The 16,329-nt window shown below is 40.6% G+C and overlaps 2 protein-coding genes across 2 annotated transcripts in view; one reads left to right on the forward strand and one right to left on the reverse strand.

The window, feature by feature from the left end:
- Nucleotides 1-3,765: 3,765 nt before the first annotated feature.
- On the reverse strand, nucleotides 3,766-11,299 carry cunh11orf49 (chromosome unknown C11orf49 homolog). The gene is given in 11 exon segments (XM_034132918.1): nucleotides 3,766-5,424; nucleotides 5,426-5,477; nucleotides 5,631-5,694; nucleotides 6,760-6,869; nucleotides 8,712-8,916; nucleotides 9,347-9,432; nucleotides 9,968-10,052; nucleotides 10,331-10,461; nucleotides 10,765-10,867; nucleotides 11,059-11,111; nucleotides 11,223-11,299. Coding segments are annotated over 10 exon segments (999 nt in total). The 5' UTR covers nucleotides 11,102-11,111; nucleotides 11,223-11,299; the 3' UTR covers nucleotides 3,766-5,304.
- Nucleotides 11,300-15,815: 4,516 nt separating this feature from the next.
- ckap5 (cytoskeleton associated protein 5) overlaps nucleotides 15,816-16,329 on the forward strand; it is a 66,654-nt gene continuing 66,140 nt past the window's right edge. Inside the window, exon 1 of the mRNA XM_034132920.1 lies at nucleotides 15,816-15,944. The gene's annotated coding sequence lies outside the window, so the exon portion shown is untranslated. The remainder of the gene's footprint in view (nucleotides 15,945-16,329) is intronic.

The raw sequence follows: 16,329 nt of genomic DNA on the forward strand, positions 1-16,329 counted from the left end.
TGTGATGGTAGCTAGTTAGTGCTCTTACCTGTGAGGCCTCCTCCAAACAGCATTATAACCAGACTGTATCATTACAACTATAAGTACCAGTTCTAGATCCTTGACTTTAGACAAACAATTCAAAAGACAAAATGTATTTAAAGACCAATCTTTATTTGAAGGTGCCTCTTAACCTGGGATATTAGTTATACAGTAATAGTATTGACAATCTAAAAAAACTGAGCAACTCAACAGTCAACTTTATATTTCTTATTGTCTAAAGCATTTATTATTTTCATTTTCCCCTCATATTCAGTGTGGACGGATTGAGACAGCGTGGTGTCCAGAGAGCTGCAGAGACTTCAGGGAGAAACCTCCGTGTGATGGACGTCCTGTCTGTTGGTTTGGCCGGAGAGGACTGAGGGTCTTTCCTCAGCGAGGAGGACCAGGCCTGATGGAGGAGCCCATGCATAGCTGATACCACCTGATCAGGCCTAGTCTGTCACTTTATTTGACTAAATGTGTTTACTTATACATTTAATAGGTTTACACCTTCTGTCCATATGTGCTTTTTTATTTAAAACATGTTTGATTAACTTTTGGTTCAGATTTCAATAAATTGAATTTGTATTTGCACTCCTTTTGTCCATTATTCTTACTGAAAATGTTAGATTACACATTCACATCCGACTGAAGATTGGCCCCATTTATTTGCGTTGCAAACTCTGCGGTACAAGGTACATGTTGTGAAGCTCATAAAGTGAGGCAAATAGAATTAATCAGCTGATGGAGTGTAGATGTGGAAATAGGTGCATTCGATCAGCTGACTTCACAATAAAAGTAGTTTCTTAGTGAATGTCCTGTACTGGTCTTAACATCTCATAACAATAGCTTTTAATTTTCCTATTGGATGTTCTTCTTGACCCTCAGAGAAGGAGAAAATGTTGAGTCGTGTCTTCAGGCATGTCCTTTCCTAACAAAAATTACAGGAAACATAAAACATATTATTGCAGAACAAGTGTGTTATTTATGAAAGAGGTGTGTTTGTGTTTAGGGGCTGTAGATATAATTATTTTGTAATTGTAATGTTTTATTTTATTTCAACAGTGAGCTACAAAGACAATCAGATTATGAATGAACAGTATGAAATTCATCAACATTGAAATATATTTTATTATCAAAATAATATTTAACTGTTATCAAAACTTAGTGCAACTGTAGAAGCTTGCTCTGTTCTCTCACTGAAATCATAACTTTTACCACGTTTCTTTACAGACAATATTGAGAGATAAATAGCAGTTGTCACTAATAGCTTTGCCTTCAATACCTTAAATTAGAAAGCTGACAGTCATATTGCTTGTTAACATCTAAATGTAACCCTTTGCATGGAAAAAAACCCTCAACTTCACTGATGTGTAGGTGATCTAGTATTTAGTATTGTTTAATGGAATGTATATCAGTGTATTAAAGTCAATACTTCATTTATTTAAACCAATATCTTTCTTGATTCTTTGTACAGTATGAAAAAAGAGTATTTGTACCTGTGCTGAAGTTCACTGCTGTGAGGAGTCCAGTTCTGTCTCTCACTCTCTGGTCCATCCTGTCTGCATCACCTGGAAACTTTAAACAAACAGATATATATGTAAAGAACCATGTGTACAAACAATATAACTTATTCTCTTCTGTTGAACATGTTGGATTGTGTATTGTCCGAGTCAGGGTTCTTTTTATTTTACTGTAACTTTGGAAGTTGTGTTACCAATGCTGTTGTGTTACTGTTTATTTGATACCAATTTGGTAATGCACATTTCCTGCTGAAATACATGCATACCAAGTTACTGCGTGGCACTTTGGTTTTGATAAAACAGTGTAGTTCCACTATATAAACGTTACATTCATAATCAAACGAGACAATCTGCAAGATAATGAGCTATTTGTTGTTATTTTTAATGCTTGTCCTTCACACGTTAATCAAATAAAATAAGTACCGATACATAGCAGAACAATTGTGGCGATGTTCAGCTTAATAAGCCTTGTTCAACATAATTTATTTAGCTAATACTACAGCGGGCTGCAGGCGAACCAAGTCTGCGTTTCGCTGCATTCCTTGATCTCCAGTTATAATGCCGGACTCCGCCGCCGGCCGAAGCTAACGGAGCCGCCGGGACGCGCTAGCGAGCTAGCCCCCTGCGGCTCCGTTAGCTTCGGCCGGCGTGGACTCCGGCGGCCACCACTGGGATAATTGGGTCCCCTTTTAACATTTGCTCCCGTTTAGCATTATGGGCGTCACAGCCATATACTATAAAAGGCTGAATCATAAACTAAACTGTATATATATATATATATATATACACATGTATAAAGGGTTGCGTCCTTAGCTGGCTAATAAGCTACATAATAAGCTACATAACAAGCTAAACTAACAAGCACACAAACACCTGCTAACGGGATTAACATGTATAATATTATCATTTTACTCACCGAAAAAAGCTGAGAGTAGACTTCTTGGAAGGTCTGTTAGTACATTCAAGCGCACAGCACTACATTTCAATTGTCTGGTATTTGTAACAATATTCCCTAAAAGGCACAATCACCACGAACACGGCTAAAGGGTCAAGTACAGCAACTACAACTAACTAACGTTGTAGCCTAGCAGAGTGGACAAATTGCTGTTAGCTGACAGTGAGGCACGTACCTGTCCATCAAAGTGACCACGCCCTAATTTATGCAAAAACTTTAAGACCTAATATAAATAAAAGGGTCGTGTTAGAAAACAATTCACTCACAAATCCATAATCATGAAGGTGGAATCTAACTATATTCATAATAATATTTATTGGATCCATAGGTAGAAACATGTTTTTTTAGGCTGTGAAATTGGGCATTTTAACATGGGGCTCTATGGAAATTGCTCCTTTCTGCAGTCAGCGCCTATCGGCCAATATATGAACTGCAGTTTGTGGCACTTCCGCATTGGCGTCCCGGCTCTTCCCCAGAGTTTGCTGCTTGGTACCGACGTACTTGTGAAGCTTTTCCAGAAGGCGGTTAGATCACCGGTCTCCGTGTGCTGTGCACAGACAGGGCTGCTGTTAACGTCGGTCTGTGCAGCCCTGCGCTCAAACACGCTCCGCGGTCACGAAGCTCTGTACTCCACCCCCCCCCCCCCCCGTTGACAATCGCGAAGCGCTGTACTCCACTACCACCCCCCCCCCTGACCCATCAGAACCGTTGCAGCCCCTTTTTTTTTTAGAGATTTGGGTATGGAGGAAAATAGAGAGGGTTGTGTTTTCTGACACTTGGTGAGTTCCCTGGAACACCGGGGACACATATTCATGTAGAAAAGACGTACAAAAGTGCATTTTGCATGATAGGTCCCCTTTAAGGGATATTAAAAAGCTGAAGAGGCCCTCTGGGCTTGTCCAGGGACAGAAAACGAGACTGTGAGATACGTGGGTGCCAAACCATTAAGAGCTTTAAAACCAGCACAAGTCAAATCAATTCTAAAAGACACAGGCATCCAATGTAGTGCAGCTAAAACAGAGTATGTGCTCTCTTTTTTTCTGTTTTTTGTTAAAAGCCTGGAGGCGGAGTGCTGGATAAGTTGCAGCTTTTCGATATACTGTTTTGGAAGACCAGAAAAGAGTGCATTACAGTAGTCCAACCTACTTAATATGAATGCATGAATAAGCTTTTCAGCGTCTTGTTGGTTTGAAAATAGGCGTACTTTGGCAATATTTCTTAGGTGGAACAAATATATAAAGGCAACACAAATGGTCCACTTCAGGCCTCACAGTTATATGTTTTTATTCACAGTGTAAGTCAGGATATTCATTTTACATTCACATAGTAAGGTTTATGTAACTATATCCAACTAAGAACGCAATGAATAAAATAGCAGTGTAAATGTATGCTGGAGCTGTTCAATGTGTCAGTCATTTCTTCAGTGTCTGTTCCTCAACATGCTGAGCACAGCAGATGGACGTATAGAACATGCATCACTACACTCAATGGTTGTTAGAATACGTTTTACTTTTTCCATGAAAGCTTTAGTGTTTATGTCAAGTGTTGTGTCCATCCTTTAAAAAGGGAAGGATATAAAGCAGCAGGAAAACCGTCCGCCTACAGACCAGTAGGTTAAGTAGCAACTAACCTACAATACCTAAAACTACTTTACTGATTAGTGTTTCAGAATGGTATGATATCAGTGCATGACAGAAACTGGGTTTCAGGGAAAACTGTAAATAAACACACTGCAGCCTCAGAGCATTAGCATGTCACATGACCACACAGCACATATGCCCCTTTCACACCAACTCAGTTCCAGGGCAGGTTCGGAGCTGGAGCTTGAAAAGCACCAGTTTTTCCTGTTCACACCGCAGCGGAGCCGCCTCTAAGCTCCGGAATCCGGTTTGTTTCAAGCACCAAAAAGTTGTCTGTCTAGAAATACGTCACGCTTACGTCGGAGGCGGGGGCAGGGGCAGGGGCGGGATCAACCTCTAACAACAACAAAAAGCCAGCGTTTTATCCAGTTTGTACACAACGATGGAAAACCTAAAACTTAAGCAGCAGTGGTCCACTGAAGAGACCAGCTACCTCCTGGGAATCTGGTCTTCCGAAGAGGTACAGAAGAAGCTGGAGGGGAGCACGCTAGCTAGCTCTAACGCCATCGAATAGGACGTATATTTACCTTCTTTCTCCGACAGAATCGTCGTTGAAGTTGATGATGATGATGATGATTGTAAAGAACTTTTGAATGTAGCATGTAACGACTGTAAAGTCGTCCCATTTCTTCCATTTCATTTCCACAGAGCAAAACCAAAACGAGTAGCGCTTCAATACAATCGGCCATTGTTGTTGTCGATGTGAGGGGTTTCCGCGCGGTTTGGCTTTATGAAGCAGGCACGCAAACGGTTACGTCATGGCGCAAACGATGACGCAATGACGCAGCACCAGTCGGGCTCTGAACGGTGTGAACAGAGCGGGAGCTGAACCGAAGAACCGGTTCTGAACCAGAAAAGCTCTAGCACGGAGCTAGAACGGGAAAAGCCTTGGTGTGAAAGGGGCAATAGAGAACAATGAGAAGCATCAACAGTGGATCTGATGCAGACCGTTCTTCCTCTGGATAACTCTCTTCTTGACAGCAATGCTGGAAAAATAGAAGACTGGAGTGATCTGTCACAAGGTTGAGTGTTCTCTTGCACAGCTGTCCTCTTATCCACTGTCAGTATATGGGTCTATATAGCAAATAATGGGCAAGACTGTTTTGAATGTTCCATTCAGCCGCTGTGTATTTGGGAATGAAGCTGGAAGGTGAAAGGTCAGAGGTCAGTTTTCAGAGGAGTCCGTCTCCTCTGTGGAGCCATCACTTTCCACCTCTATCCTCCTTCTGTGGTGGATGTTCCTTCTGGGAGAGGCCTTCCTCTGCAGCATCTCCTTCAGCCCCCCCCACCGCACTGCCGCTGCTGTTGCTACCAGGACTCACAGAGATCTGGGCGATTCTGGACAGCGCAGGACAAAGAAAGAGATATTAAGAGACGAGAAGTAAAAAAAACTGTCAAAATAAAGAAAATAAAACAAGTTGGCTAGCCTCCTGTGCAGCATCCCGTTTTCCTTTTTGATACACAGGAGTGTTTGTGTGTGTGTTCTCTCACAGTTTGTCCAGTTCCTGGTCCATCTCTGGGTCAATAAGAAACTCTGCCTTGTTGGGTAATGCTCCTGCAGAAAGAGGGCAAAAAAAGTCATCCTTTTGAAGCCGTATTAATGAAAATCCCCTAAATGCTTAACGATTGTATAATGAATTGTTATGTCTTAAGTGAAAGGGATTACATGTGGTGATCAACGCAGAGAATTGTCACCACCTCAACAACAAAAAATACACTAAACACTGCCCAGCACATAACAGCTGTTACAAAGTTAGCAACTAGCTGGTAAACATAAGAGAGGATTCAGAAGCTAATGAGTCCTAAAAACAGAGCGAAGAGAGTAGATGTGGAAAATCCCTCTCCCACTCCTACCTCCCTCTGCCTGCTCCCTCCTCCTGCCACCCTGGAGGGGCGGAGCTAGCTAATCAATAAAAGCAGCCAGCTCACCTGTGGCAAATCCTTCCCCCCATGAACAAAGAAGCTGGCTGGCCTAATGCAACTCCTGAGCACCAATTGTTTGTCAGAGTAAATAATCAGTACGTTTTATTTTCCTTTGTATTGTATTCTCATAGCAGCTTGAGTAGTTTATCTCCCTACCGTTTAGATTGCATTTAGTTACCTTATTTCTACATTTCATATACTTATGTAAAAAGATAACTGCTTTGCTGGAATATCACTTGAAGTATGAATATTACAATTAAGACAAACAAGAATCAACAAATTACAATAAAAACAATGATCTGGAACTCCTGCCTCCATGTGCTCATCTTTAAATCCACTGCGTTGACTGTTAATCCCCCTCACAACCCTCAATATTCTTCAGTGGATATTGGAGGTAAAGTCATGAAATGGACAGAAAGAAGACTACAAATGAACAATAATGTTGTTCTGTTTCTTTTTCTGGAGGTGTATAGGTCTTACTGCTGCAATGCCCTCAAGTGGCCAAGAACATTAATTAATGCAGCTTAAAAACATGACACAAAGCTAGCTTTCCATGATGATAGGATGAATTTACATTTACAATAACTATTTATCTATATAACTATTTATTTTATTGGATTTAAAAAAAATCTAAATTCACCATGTAGTAGGTGGACATACCCTTGAATGCCTAGTTTCAAATAATGAATACACCTACCAATAGCTTGGTTGATGGCTTCATGTTTAGCCAGGCTCATTAGGAAGCTGTAGTAAGAGATCCTGTTGGTCTGTTCCAGCACTTCCCTCATACAGGACCTTGGAGGATGACTACACAAACACAACACACAATACTTCAATCACCTTCTGGTCTTATTTTCTTCCACACATGTTCCCCTTTTACACTGCGGTGCTTCCACTGCACCGGAGCCCTACTCTCCGCCCCGAAAATTGCTTTCACTGAGGCACCCTCTATTGAACCACGATTTTGGCACAAAGAGCTGAGAGCAACATACGTCTTCAGCTTACATACGTAGGGGGCGGAGAGGTTGTTTTGAACAGCAGCATATCACAAACCTTTCTTTCTTGTTTTCATATAGGAGAACAAAAATCAACAGGTTTAAGGTGTAATCAATACATTTACAAGTTGTCATATCAGACTTTCAGAAAACATATCATGGGGAAAATACTCCTGATAAACCAGCAGAGACAGCTAATGCCACAATGATAGCAACAAGTACATACTCATTCAAAGTATTTATGATAAATAATACATTTGCGTGTACACCATGTATGTTCTACGGCGTGGAGTTTTATATTATCCGTGAATGAATACAATTATTATTTAATGTTTATTATTGATTGACTGGCTAAGGTGGCTAGGCTAACATCATCTATGTAGAATGAGAAACTTCACTTTATACAATCCTTTAATTACGACGTGATATCGTCAAACAGGAACTTGTAAAGGTGAACAAACCATGTAATCTGCCATCACAACCAATGTAGGGCCCCCGGGGCTGCATGAGTTCAATGTGGGGCCCCTAGGGCTGCGTGAGTTCAATGTGGGGCCCCTAGGGCTGCGTGAGTTCAATGTGGGGCCCCCAGGGCTGCGTGAGTTCAATGTGGGGCCCCCAGGGCTGCGTGAGTTCAGCTGTGCTCTTTACTCTCTACACTGACAATTGTCGTACCAACACACCAAATCAATACATTATTAGGTACTCTAATGATACAGTGTTAATATCCCTGTTAAGTAACTCAGACAACCTTGGGCTGTAAATCAAGTGGTTGAGTGATAATAATTCTTCTGAGATTAACAGCAAAAAAACAGAGGAAAATGTGTTTGGCTCACCATCTGACTCCCATACAATCCCCATTGTAATACTTGTAACAAAGAATACAAGCAGGTACTTCCATATAAATATTTGGGCGCAGTGATACCATCTGGTATCCTGGAAAGATCTAATTGAATATCTCTGAATACACCTACCAAAAGGACAAAACAAATCATTTTGTTTTCGCTGCCTTAGGTCTTTCAGGGCGAGTAGACAAATGATTCTTTAATTTGTTTACATCTCACTGTTCTTCAGTATTGCAATACTAAATGCTACAAGTGTTTGTCTACTACTTTAAAACTGCTCCACCAGCTGAACAACTGCTCAAAGATTATAGGTTAACCCTGTGAGAGACTTTAGGCATCAGCCTACCATAACTACATATTAACATCATCTCTGACCCCAACCAAGATTCAAGGCTTTTGTTGTCATTCGAACATAGCTACAGTGTAGTTATGTCGATGAAGATCTTAGGTCACAGGCTCCTCCAACAGTGCAACACAATCAAACTGACACAATAGTGCAAGTAAATACAATAAACCATGTCCTGAACAGTGAATATGAAATGTTACCATCAAATTGTAGTTACAGGGTCCCAATAAAGTAAGACTGAAGCATTCCTGTTCTTTGTCCTTGATTGATGTTGCAAATGGAGCTGCCGTGATGCAAGAAAAATTTCAGACTTGATCTGACAATAAATCATTATCGTACGTATCATATCCTAAATATATATATATATATATTTATATATGTAATGAAGCAAAACCTGAAAAGTAATATCCCTTTTCATTTTCCAACTGATGGAGTGAGGACTGGAATGTGCAGTGTTTGTGTTCACCTGTGTTTTAAGCGGTCACAGAAGGCATCTACACACTGTGCTAGAGTGGAGGGCTCCACTCCGTCCTGCTGCTGCTCCCTGTCGCTCTCCTCTGCAGCCACAGGGGGGAGCTGCTCGATGGAGGTGGACGTGGGAACAATGACGGTGTTGGGACTCTTCCCTGCTAACAGATCCTGATAAATCACCAGCACGCCGTCCAGGAACTCTGCAGAAATATGGCACATCGGGCAATCAGGGGGAAGATATTCATTTTTTGCGTACTAATGGATAATCCCTCTCTCACTATGGGTAGTTAGTGGGTTGTATTACAATTTTCTTATCAGATATCTAAACTTAGAATTGATCACAGCTTGTTATCCTAAAAAGACTTCATCAATCAATGAATTTAACCATATTGGGCCAATCAACAGTCAACAATGAAAATGCCCATGGTTAAACATATAAAATGTGGATAACATTTCATTTACCAGAGAATCAAATACAACAGTTTGATTTCAATTATATTGTAAAATATTTGGAAACGTATACAAATCATTCACCCACCCTAAATATTAAAGGTTACAGCCAAACTGATTGAACAGAGTACACAAGCCCGGACATACTGTGGACGGCCATATTAAACAGTTCTATTGTACCTTTGTAGTAGAACTGTAGCTGGAAGGCAAAGAGGAAGTCAGAGAAAGACATCAGGCAGTCTATGGCGTCGTCCATCAGCACAATTCTACAGGACAAGAAAGGAAAAGCTGATAACCAAGTTTACAGCAATCTGCTGTCAACCTGCACAGCAGTTACCTGCGGATTAAGGGACCCAACCATCCTAACTTAAGATAACTTAATATAAAAGTCAGAGCTGTATGCAACATGAAAATACATTTAAAAAAAATCTTAAATGCGATTCGGTCCATATGACTCAAAGTTAACACTTTATTCATAGGTCAGTTACAGGGTATAGCACTGCTCTGTACACTATACACAATACATAACTACATGTTGATGACTGCACTGTACTGTACTTTAATAGACATCCTGTTTACTCTACTACACTATGTACCTTAGAATAATCCTCATAGTTACTTGAACTTCAATATTTTCAAAGCTTGTGATATTAAACTTGTGGTCACCAACTAACAATTGTGGGACGTCTGTGGATTGGTGAACAACAGTACAAAGAAAGCCTGGTCAAAAGAGTTTGATGAAATAATAAATTGTGTTTGAGCAAACAAGTTCAGTAAGTTGTCTAAGGCGTGTCCGTGTACCTGGCTGCATTCTGCACCGGCTCCAAAGGGAAGTCTGGACACAATAACTGCAGCAGAGACCTGTACTCCAGCATGGAGAGCAACTCTGCCATACAAAATGAGAAAAAAACTCTAACTTAGCCACAGAAAGAACAACAGTGAAGAACATCACCCAAATGTAGTTATGGTTTACACATTCACTTACTGGAAAAGTGTCAAGAACAATGTTTTCACCCATGCAAATGACTGATGATCAGAATATTTAAATGTTATCGACAATCACTTAACTCATGTCAAGATAAACCTAGTCTAATATATAGAAAGGGTCAATTATTTAGGGACAAAACAGATCAGTTTACATTGTAGTTTTTCTAGCTCACTCACCACCACTCTTGCCGATCTGTCTGTAGCATCTCCAGAAGACTCTGATGAAGGAGGCTCTGTTATGTGGAGTGGCCATGATGTAGCTATACTCTCTGAAGAGCACGTGATTACTGTTCTTTACACTGCTGAAACTACAAAAACACACAAATTACAAAAGGAAACCAAATGTAGTAAGTAATATGCATTACTGGCTTTCTGTATCAATTCTATAAGGGGTTTTTAAATACCAACATGTGTGTAGATTAACATATAGGAGAACAAACACATATAATAACATCATGCTTTGTATGGTTTGAATATCATGTTTGTGGAATAGAGCTATGTCTTCGAAAAATGTATTACAGCAAACACTACACCAGTCAAAACCTTTTCCAAGGTTGTGTGTGTGTGTGTGTGTGTGTGTGTGTGTGTGTGTGTCTGCATGTGAAACATACTATTCAGCAAAGTAGCGGATCACCCCAAAATGGGTATATTCTTCCTTATGTTCTAGCAGCTGGCTCACTGCATCACTCAGGTAGAACAACACGTTGCTGTCCGCTGTGAGACAAATGAACAGTCACACACGCGCCGATACAAATACAAATGTTTTTCTTGTTTTATAACAGATAGTTCGTTTTAATAAATCAATGACGGCATACTGATGCAGCGTGATGATTTGAATGGAAAATGCACAGTAAAGAGGTGCTAGCTAAAGAGCTCAGCTGTTAGCACAGCCGGCTAACACCTACCGAGGTACTCGTTATCTGGGACGGCCGAACTGAACCGGTTCATCGTGGTCGTCCTTTCAGGAGATAACGGTGACATCAACATTGATAACACAGGTATGAACACAAGTGTTATACAATGAATTGTTCTAGCCTTGAGATGTTGCTAAGCAAATTATAGTACTGACTGTTTTGTTCTAGGTTCTAACGTGGCCTTCCACAAACCAGCAGGGTGTTGTGAGTTACATTAATTAAAGCCCCCCGAACAACAAAGCACACAAAGGTTCCCTTCTTCTTCTTCTTCTCTCGGTTTTTGGCGGATTGCAAACAACATTAAAGGTGCATACCGCCACCTACTGTACATGAGTGTGAATCATCATATCATTCCATCTCTTAACTCATGGACGTATATATCTATGATCTAATACAACAACAAAAATCAACAAAAAACATAAAATAAATAAAACAAAAAACAAAATAAAAATCTATGATCTTTCCTGACCTAATGTTAAATTATTTTTCCTACCCCAGTTTGACCACACTAACGTAGGGAACAATAGACCTGAACATCAGATGCAAGGATTTGTATAGTTACAGGAGGGGCCTTATTTTAAAGCAGCCAGTGAAATCTGTTCGGGGATAAGGGAAACATGCGATGGTCCAATCGGCAAAGGAATGTCATACTTGTGGGGAGGGTTAGAGTTCAAATGCGACCAATCAATGACTTCGTTTAGTGAAAACTAAGGTTCCGCTAATGAGCGAAATCCAATCTTCAATACGCAAATCCAACAACTATGTGGGGTGCACTTCTCCTGTTGTGTCCTAGGCCGTGTCTCAATTCAGGGGTTTCATCCTTCGAAGGGTGCATTCGTAGACCGCATACGTCACTTCCGCCGAAAGAAGGCTGTCCCAATTCAAAAAAAAGACGAGACTCCTCCGAATGCGGCCCACGAATGCAGCCTTCTTTTCCCCAATTTGAAGGATACATCTGATGTACACTCCGCGGCCTACCATATCCCAGGGTGCAATGCGCGCAGGGAAGAGTGAGTTTTTTTCAAATGAAATGGCTTCCGGTCTCCCCAGCAGAGTGGATTTAAAAGCAGCAGCAGCAAGCGGAGGAATCACTAATAAATGTGAGTATTGGGTTTTAACTTACTTTAAATTAACTAACGTCACACACGTCAAACCCAAGGGGCATTCAAACGTACATTTTCGTTAAATAATACGGATAAATATGTGACGCTAACTAGCTAGCTGGACGTACTGCACTGTTGTTTACACTTATTTTTAATTCAATTCAGAAGTTTACTAAAGTCATACAGAGATCTTGGCTCTGTTATAGATACGTTATACTTTATATTACATAAATGGACCAAAGTGAAAACATTTAGACCGGTATAGCCTACAGTACGGTGGGATTTATAAAATGCTACCCTGACGTGTAGCTGCTGTTTGCTTTATTTATTTCTCTGACATTTTGCAATGTTTTACTGTTTATTAAACTTTGGGACAACATTACAACCTTTGTGTTCAGCTCATGCTGCTTTGAGGTAGGGCTAAAAGAAAAGCCTATTTTAAATATTTCCACCAGATTTGATCATCTTTTATAAGGTTAAAGTTTATTTAATGTATCCTAATCCCATAATAATAAGACAATCAAAAATAGACAGCAGCCTTTTGCTTGATGTTAGTTTGTGCAGTGCTGTCAAAGGGATGCACGTGTGACTGTGATTTCATCTCTTTAGTTTTTTAAAAACCAGAACAGTACATCATTTTAAATGATCCTTTAGGGATTGTTTGTCTGAAATACTTAGAGTTACATTTTGCAATAATACTTCTGCAACCCTGTGTTTAATATGATTAATTCACTTTTTTCTTTTCTCTTGTTTTTCTCTGTAATTAGTAAAATTCTGGATAAATAGATCTGCTGGAGAAGGACCCCTAATCTGAAAAGTGCACAGCGGATCATCAGGACAGAGCTGCCATCCACCTGGACCCCCCGTGGTGCTGAAGAAAGCAAAACGGTGATCAGGAACATCCTCCACCCAGACCTCTGCTTACTGCCGTCCTACAGACTTGTGTCTTAGGCGCCGTTTACACGAGGAGAAAACTGCTTGTATCTGCATAGTTTCGCGTGCGTATAGCCCTATTATTTACACGAGGCTGATAGAAACTGACCCCACAAACGATAACGGGTCCCAAGGTGGATAGATTTGCAAACGAAACGCTCTGGGGGGTCAACCGAGTCCGTGTAATCACCTCTATACGAATATTTCCTGGAAAAATAGGATAGCCCCGCCTCTCCCCACCTCTCCTGCTCACTGCTGTAGCAACTATCAAAAATAGCTGTGTTAATTAAACGCACAAGGGGTTCTTGAATGAAATAATATTATAAAAGGCAAACCAGAATAGTTAACGCCCAATATACTCCTTAAACAAAATAAACAGAGTCAGATTTCATGCATTGATCCATTATATTGACAAAGGAGGATCTCACCCGGTGTTTGTAGAGAATATCTCTCTTTTCTGAGCGGGTCCTCTCCACGGAGACGTCGGTCGATGCAATATCCACAGATTCGGTTTCTTTCAGTTAACTTCCCCGTTGCATTTATCCATATGCTGAGGAAATGACTATATCCCGCTGAATACCAGCAATCGCCACACACACTTCCTCCTGTCAGTAGCTACTGCTAGTGCTACTGCTACTGACCATGCTACAGATATTAGTGCAAAAATATACAGCTCCTCTACCACAACCATCAGCAACAAGTGGACATGGAGAATTACATGAACTACATGTTGCTAAATACACGGCGGGGCATAAACAGAAGGGTAGCCATGGCAACATTGCAGCGGGGGCTGCTGGGCTGCTCTTCTTCGCTACTTTTGGTGTAATTTGGCGGAAGTTACAGCGCCACTTACAGTCCCAGCATATGTACTACAGCGTTTCCAGCGGCCTCGTTTGAACAGACACGTTAAATGAAACAAATGCATGTGAACGGAAGACTTTTTTGAATACGCATACTGTGCATAAACGCAAACGGTCCCGTGTGAGCGGGGCCTGAGTTTCAGAATTAGATTTTGTATGTGTCTTTTCTTTTAATAGATATGTAACGATTATAGCTTGAGTCTGTCTGATTCCCCAAACAGCTGCTTCTATATACTTGCTGCACATATAATACAAATAAACAACTCCATAAACACACTTTTGCTGATATTTGTTTTACTGCTGATGATGTTAAATAACATGATTGATTTCCTCTGTCTCAATGATGAAAGTTATAATAATAGAAGACGCTGCAGAGAGAGGATGGATATATTCTTACCTCTACTTTGTGATAAGATGAAAATACAATATTAAATAGTAATTGTTAAACACATTGTTTATTTCATTTACTGAGGTTTTAACCATTATTTCCAACATGTGTACATAAGCAGTGGAATAATAGGATATCTCTAGGTCATTCAACTGTCTTCAGTTTCATTTTATTAATACAAAAAATAGGTCATAGAAAATGTTTAATTGTGTATTTCAGCAGAGCGGGGGGTCACGGTGCTGCTGGACCTGGAGGTGCTGACCTGGGGTCAGTGGGACATCATCTGGGCAGGTTTAGGGGAAGAAGGAGAATATTTACTGTTATGATCACAGCTATTAAGATTAGAACACTAATATTGTTAAGAATCAATCTATACAACATGCTTTTGTTCATTTAAAAAACATATTGTTTTAGTACAGAAAAATTAAGACTTATTTTAAATATGAAATAATATGATTAAATTACATCAGCTATATATCATTTACTTGTTAACTTACTAATGTAACATTACTGGGGGCTAAAGGAACAGCTTCATCTTATTTACTTGGCCATGGTCCTCTTTAATTCATCGCCGACGGTGATCTCCAAAAAATGTAAAAGTAAAGTTTCTGGATCCTTTTCAGCTGAGTTAGCTTGTAAGCTAATTTGCTAGCAGGCTGCTGGAGCAGCGTAACCGAACAGCGCGTATCACGTGACGTAAATACGAAGCCCTCCGTAGGCTAGACAGTCTCATTTCGTAGGCCGCTCGGTCCAGCCTACCCGGTCTACGTGGGCTGGGTCCTCCGTGGACCGCGTAGGCTGCGTACTCCGAAGGGTGCAGCCCCTGAATTGAGACACGGCCCTAGTATATATTTTATTTTTCATGCGGTGAGGTTGTATACACATTGTATGGATTAAAGAACAGAGGGATGTAGGCAGGGTTGTGGCCGGGTCTCCACCATAGGTCTCCACCCCTTCTCTGACTCTCCGCCCTTTGAATAATTTCAAAAGCTGCAACAAGTTGGACATAAAAAGCAGTAATAGGACCGGAAGTGTGTTAATTTGTCTTTTAAACAGTGGCCATAAACAAAGAAATAAATAGTTTTCCGCATTGTTGATTAATCTAAGACATTAACGACCACACACTGTATACTGTATGGTGATTCACGCTATACCTTCTATTCACTTTAAAAACGTTGAAGCTGTCAGTTTTATTTAGAACCGGAAGCTTTGCATCTTCTTGTAGGCAGTATCAACGCTTTATTTTGTTAGCATCCCGTTAGCATAACATTAGCTATATCATCTTTGTCCGGATGATTGTATTGTTTTCAGTGATCCTGTAGGTCCTATATGTGTGGGCATTTATATGTAATGCGTTCTATATTCATTGCGGATGCAAAATAGCTGATAGATGAACGGTGAAGCTTGATAGATTTTGACGGCTGTTGCCTGCCGTTGCTATCGACGCTCATTTCAAAAGATGGCCGTGTCGCCCAGAATGCACCGCGATCTCCATTCCTATAAAGATCGACTGGGCTTGTCCACAGTGTTCCCATTATCATCTCCGTCTAACTGGACATCCAGCATCGTTTTGTCTCTTAGATTCATACACAGGTAACCCATCCATATACAATCATTTTCTGAATATAGTGATCATTAATGTTTTACTCTGAATTAGCATGCTAGGTTCCTGTGTTTCTGGAGCTGTCATTTTGAAGTGCGTTGTTAGGCCTGTCTATGTTGGTGGTTGTGGCAGGTTAGCTTATAGCCTTGTTTATCAGTAGCTAACGATGGCTACCCACCTTTAGCAATAAGAAAAGGCAAACCGTAATGTCTCGCTATGAGTATATGTTGCTGCTATGTTTAAAGCTTATATTCGAAGTTATTTATGCATTGTCACAGTGAGCTGTTATGTTGTAACGGCTTTAACCAGAATGAGCGGGGTAACGTGCTAACGCAGCAACCATCACAGTCGTTGCTAAGTTTGCTAGTTAATGGC

The sequence above is a fragment of the Trematomus bernacchii genome, unplaced genomic scaffold (genome assembly GCF_902827165.1).
Source record: "Trematomus bernacchii unplaced genomic scaffold, fTreBer1.1, whole genome shotgun sequence".
NCBI lineage: Eukaryota > Metazoa > Chordata > Actinopteri > Perciformes > Nototheniidae > Trematomus > Trematomus bernacchii.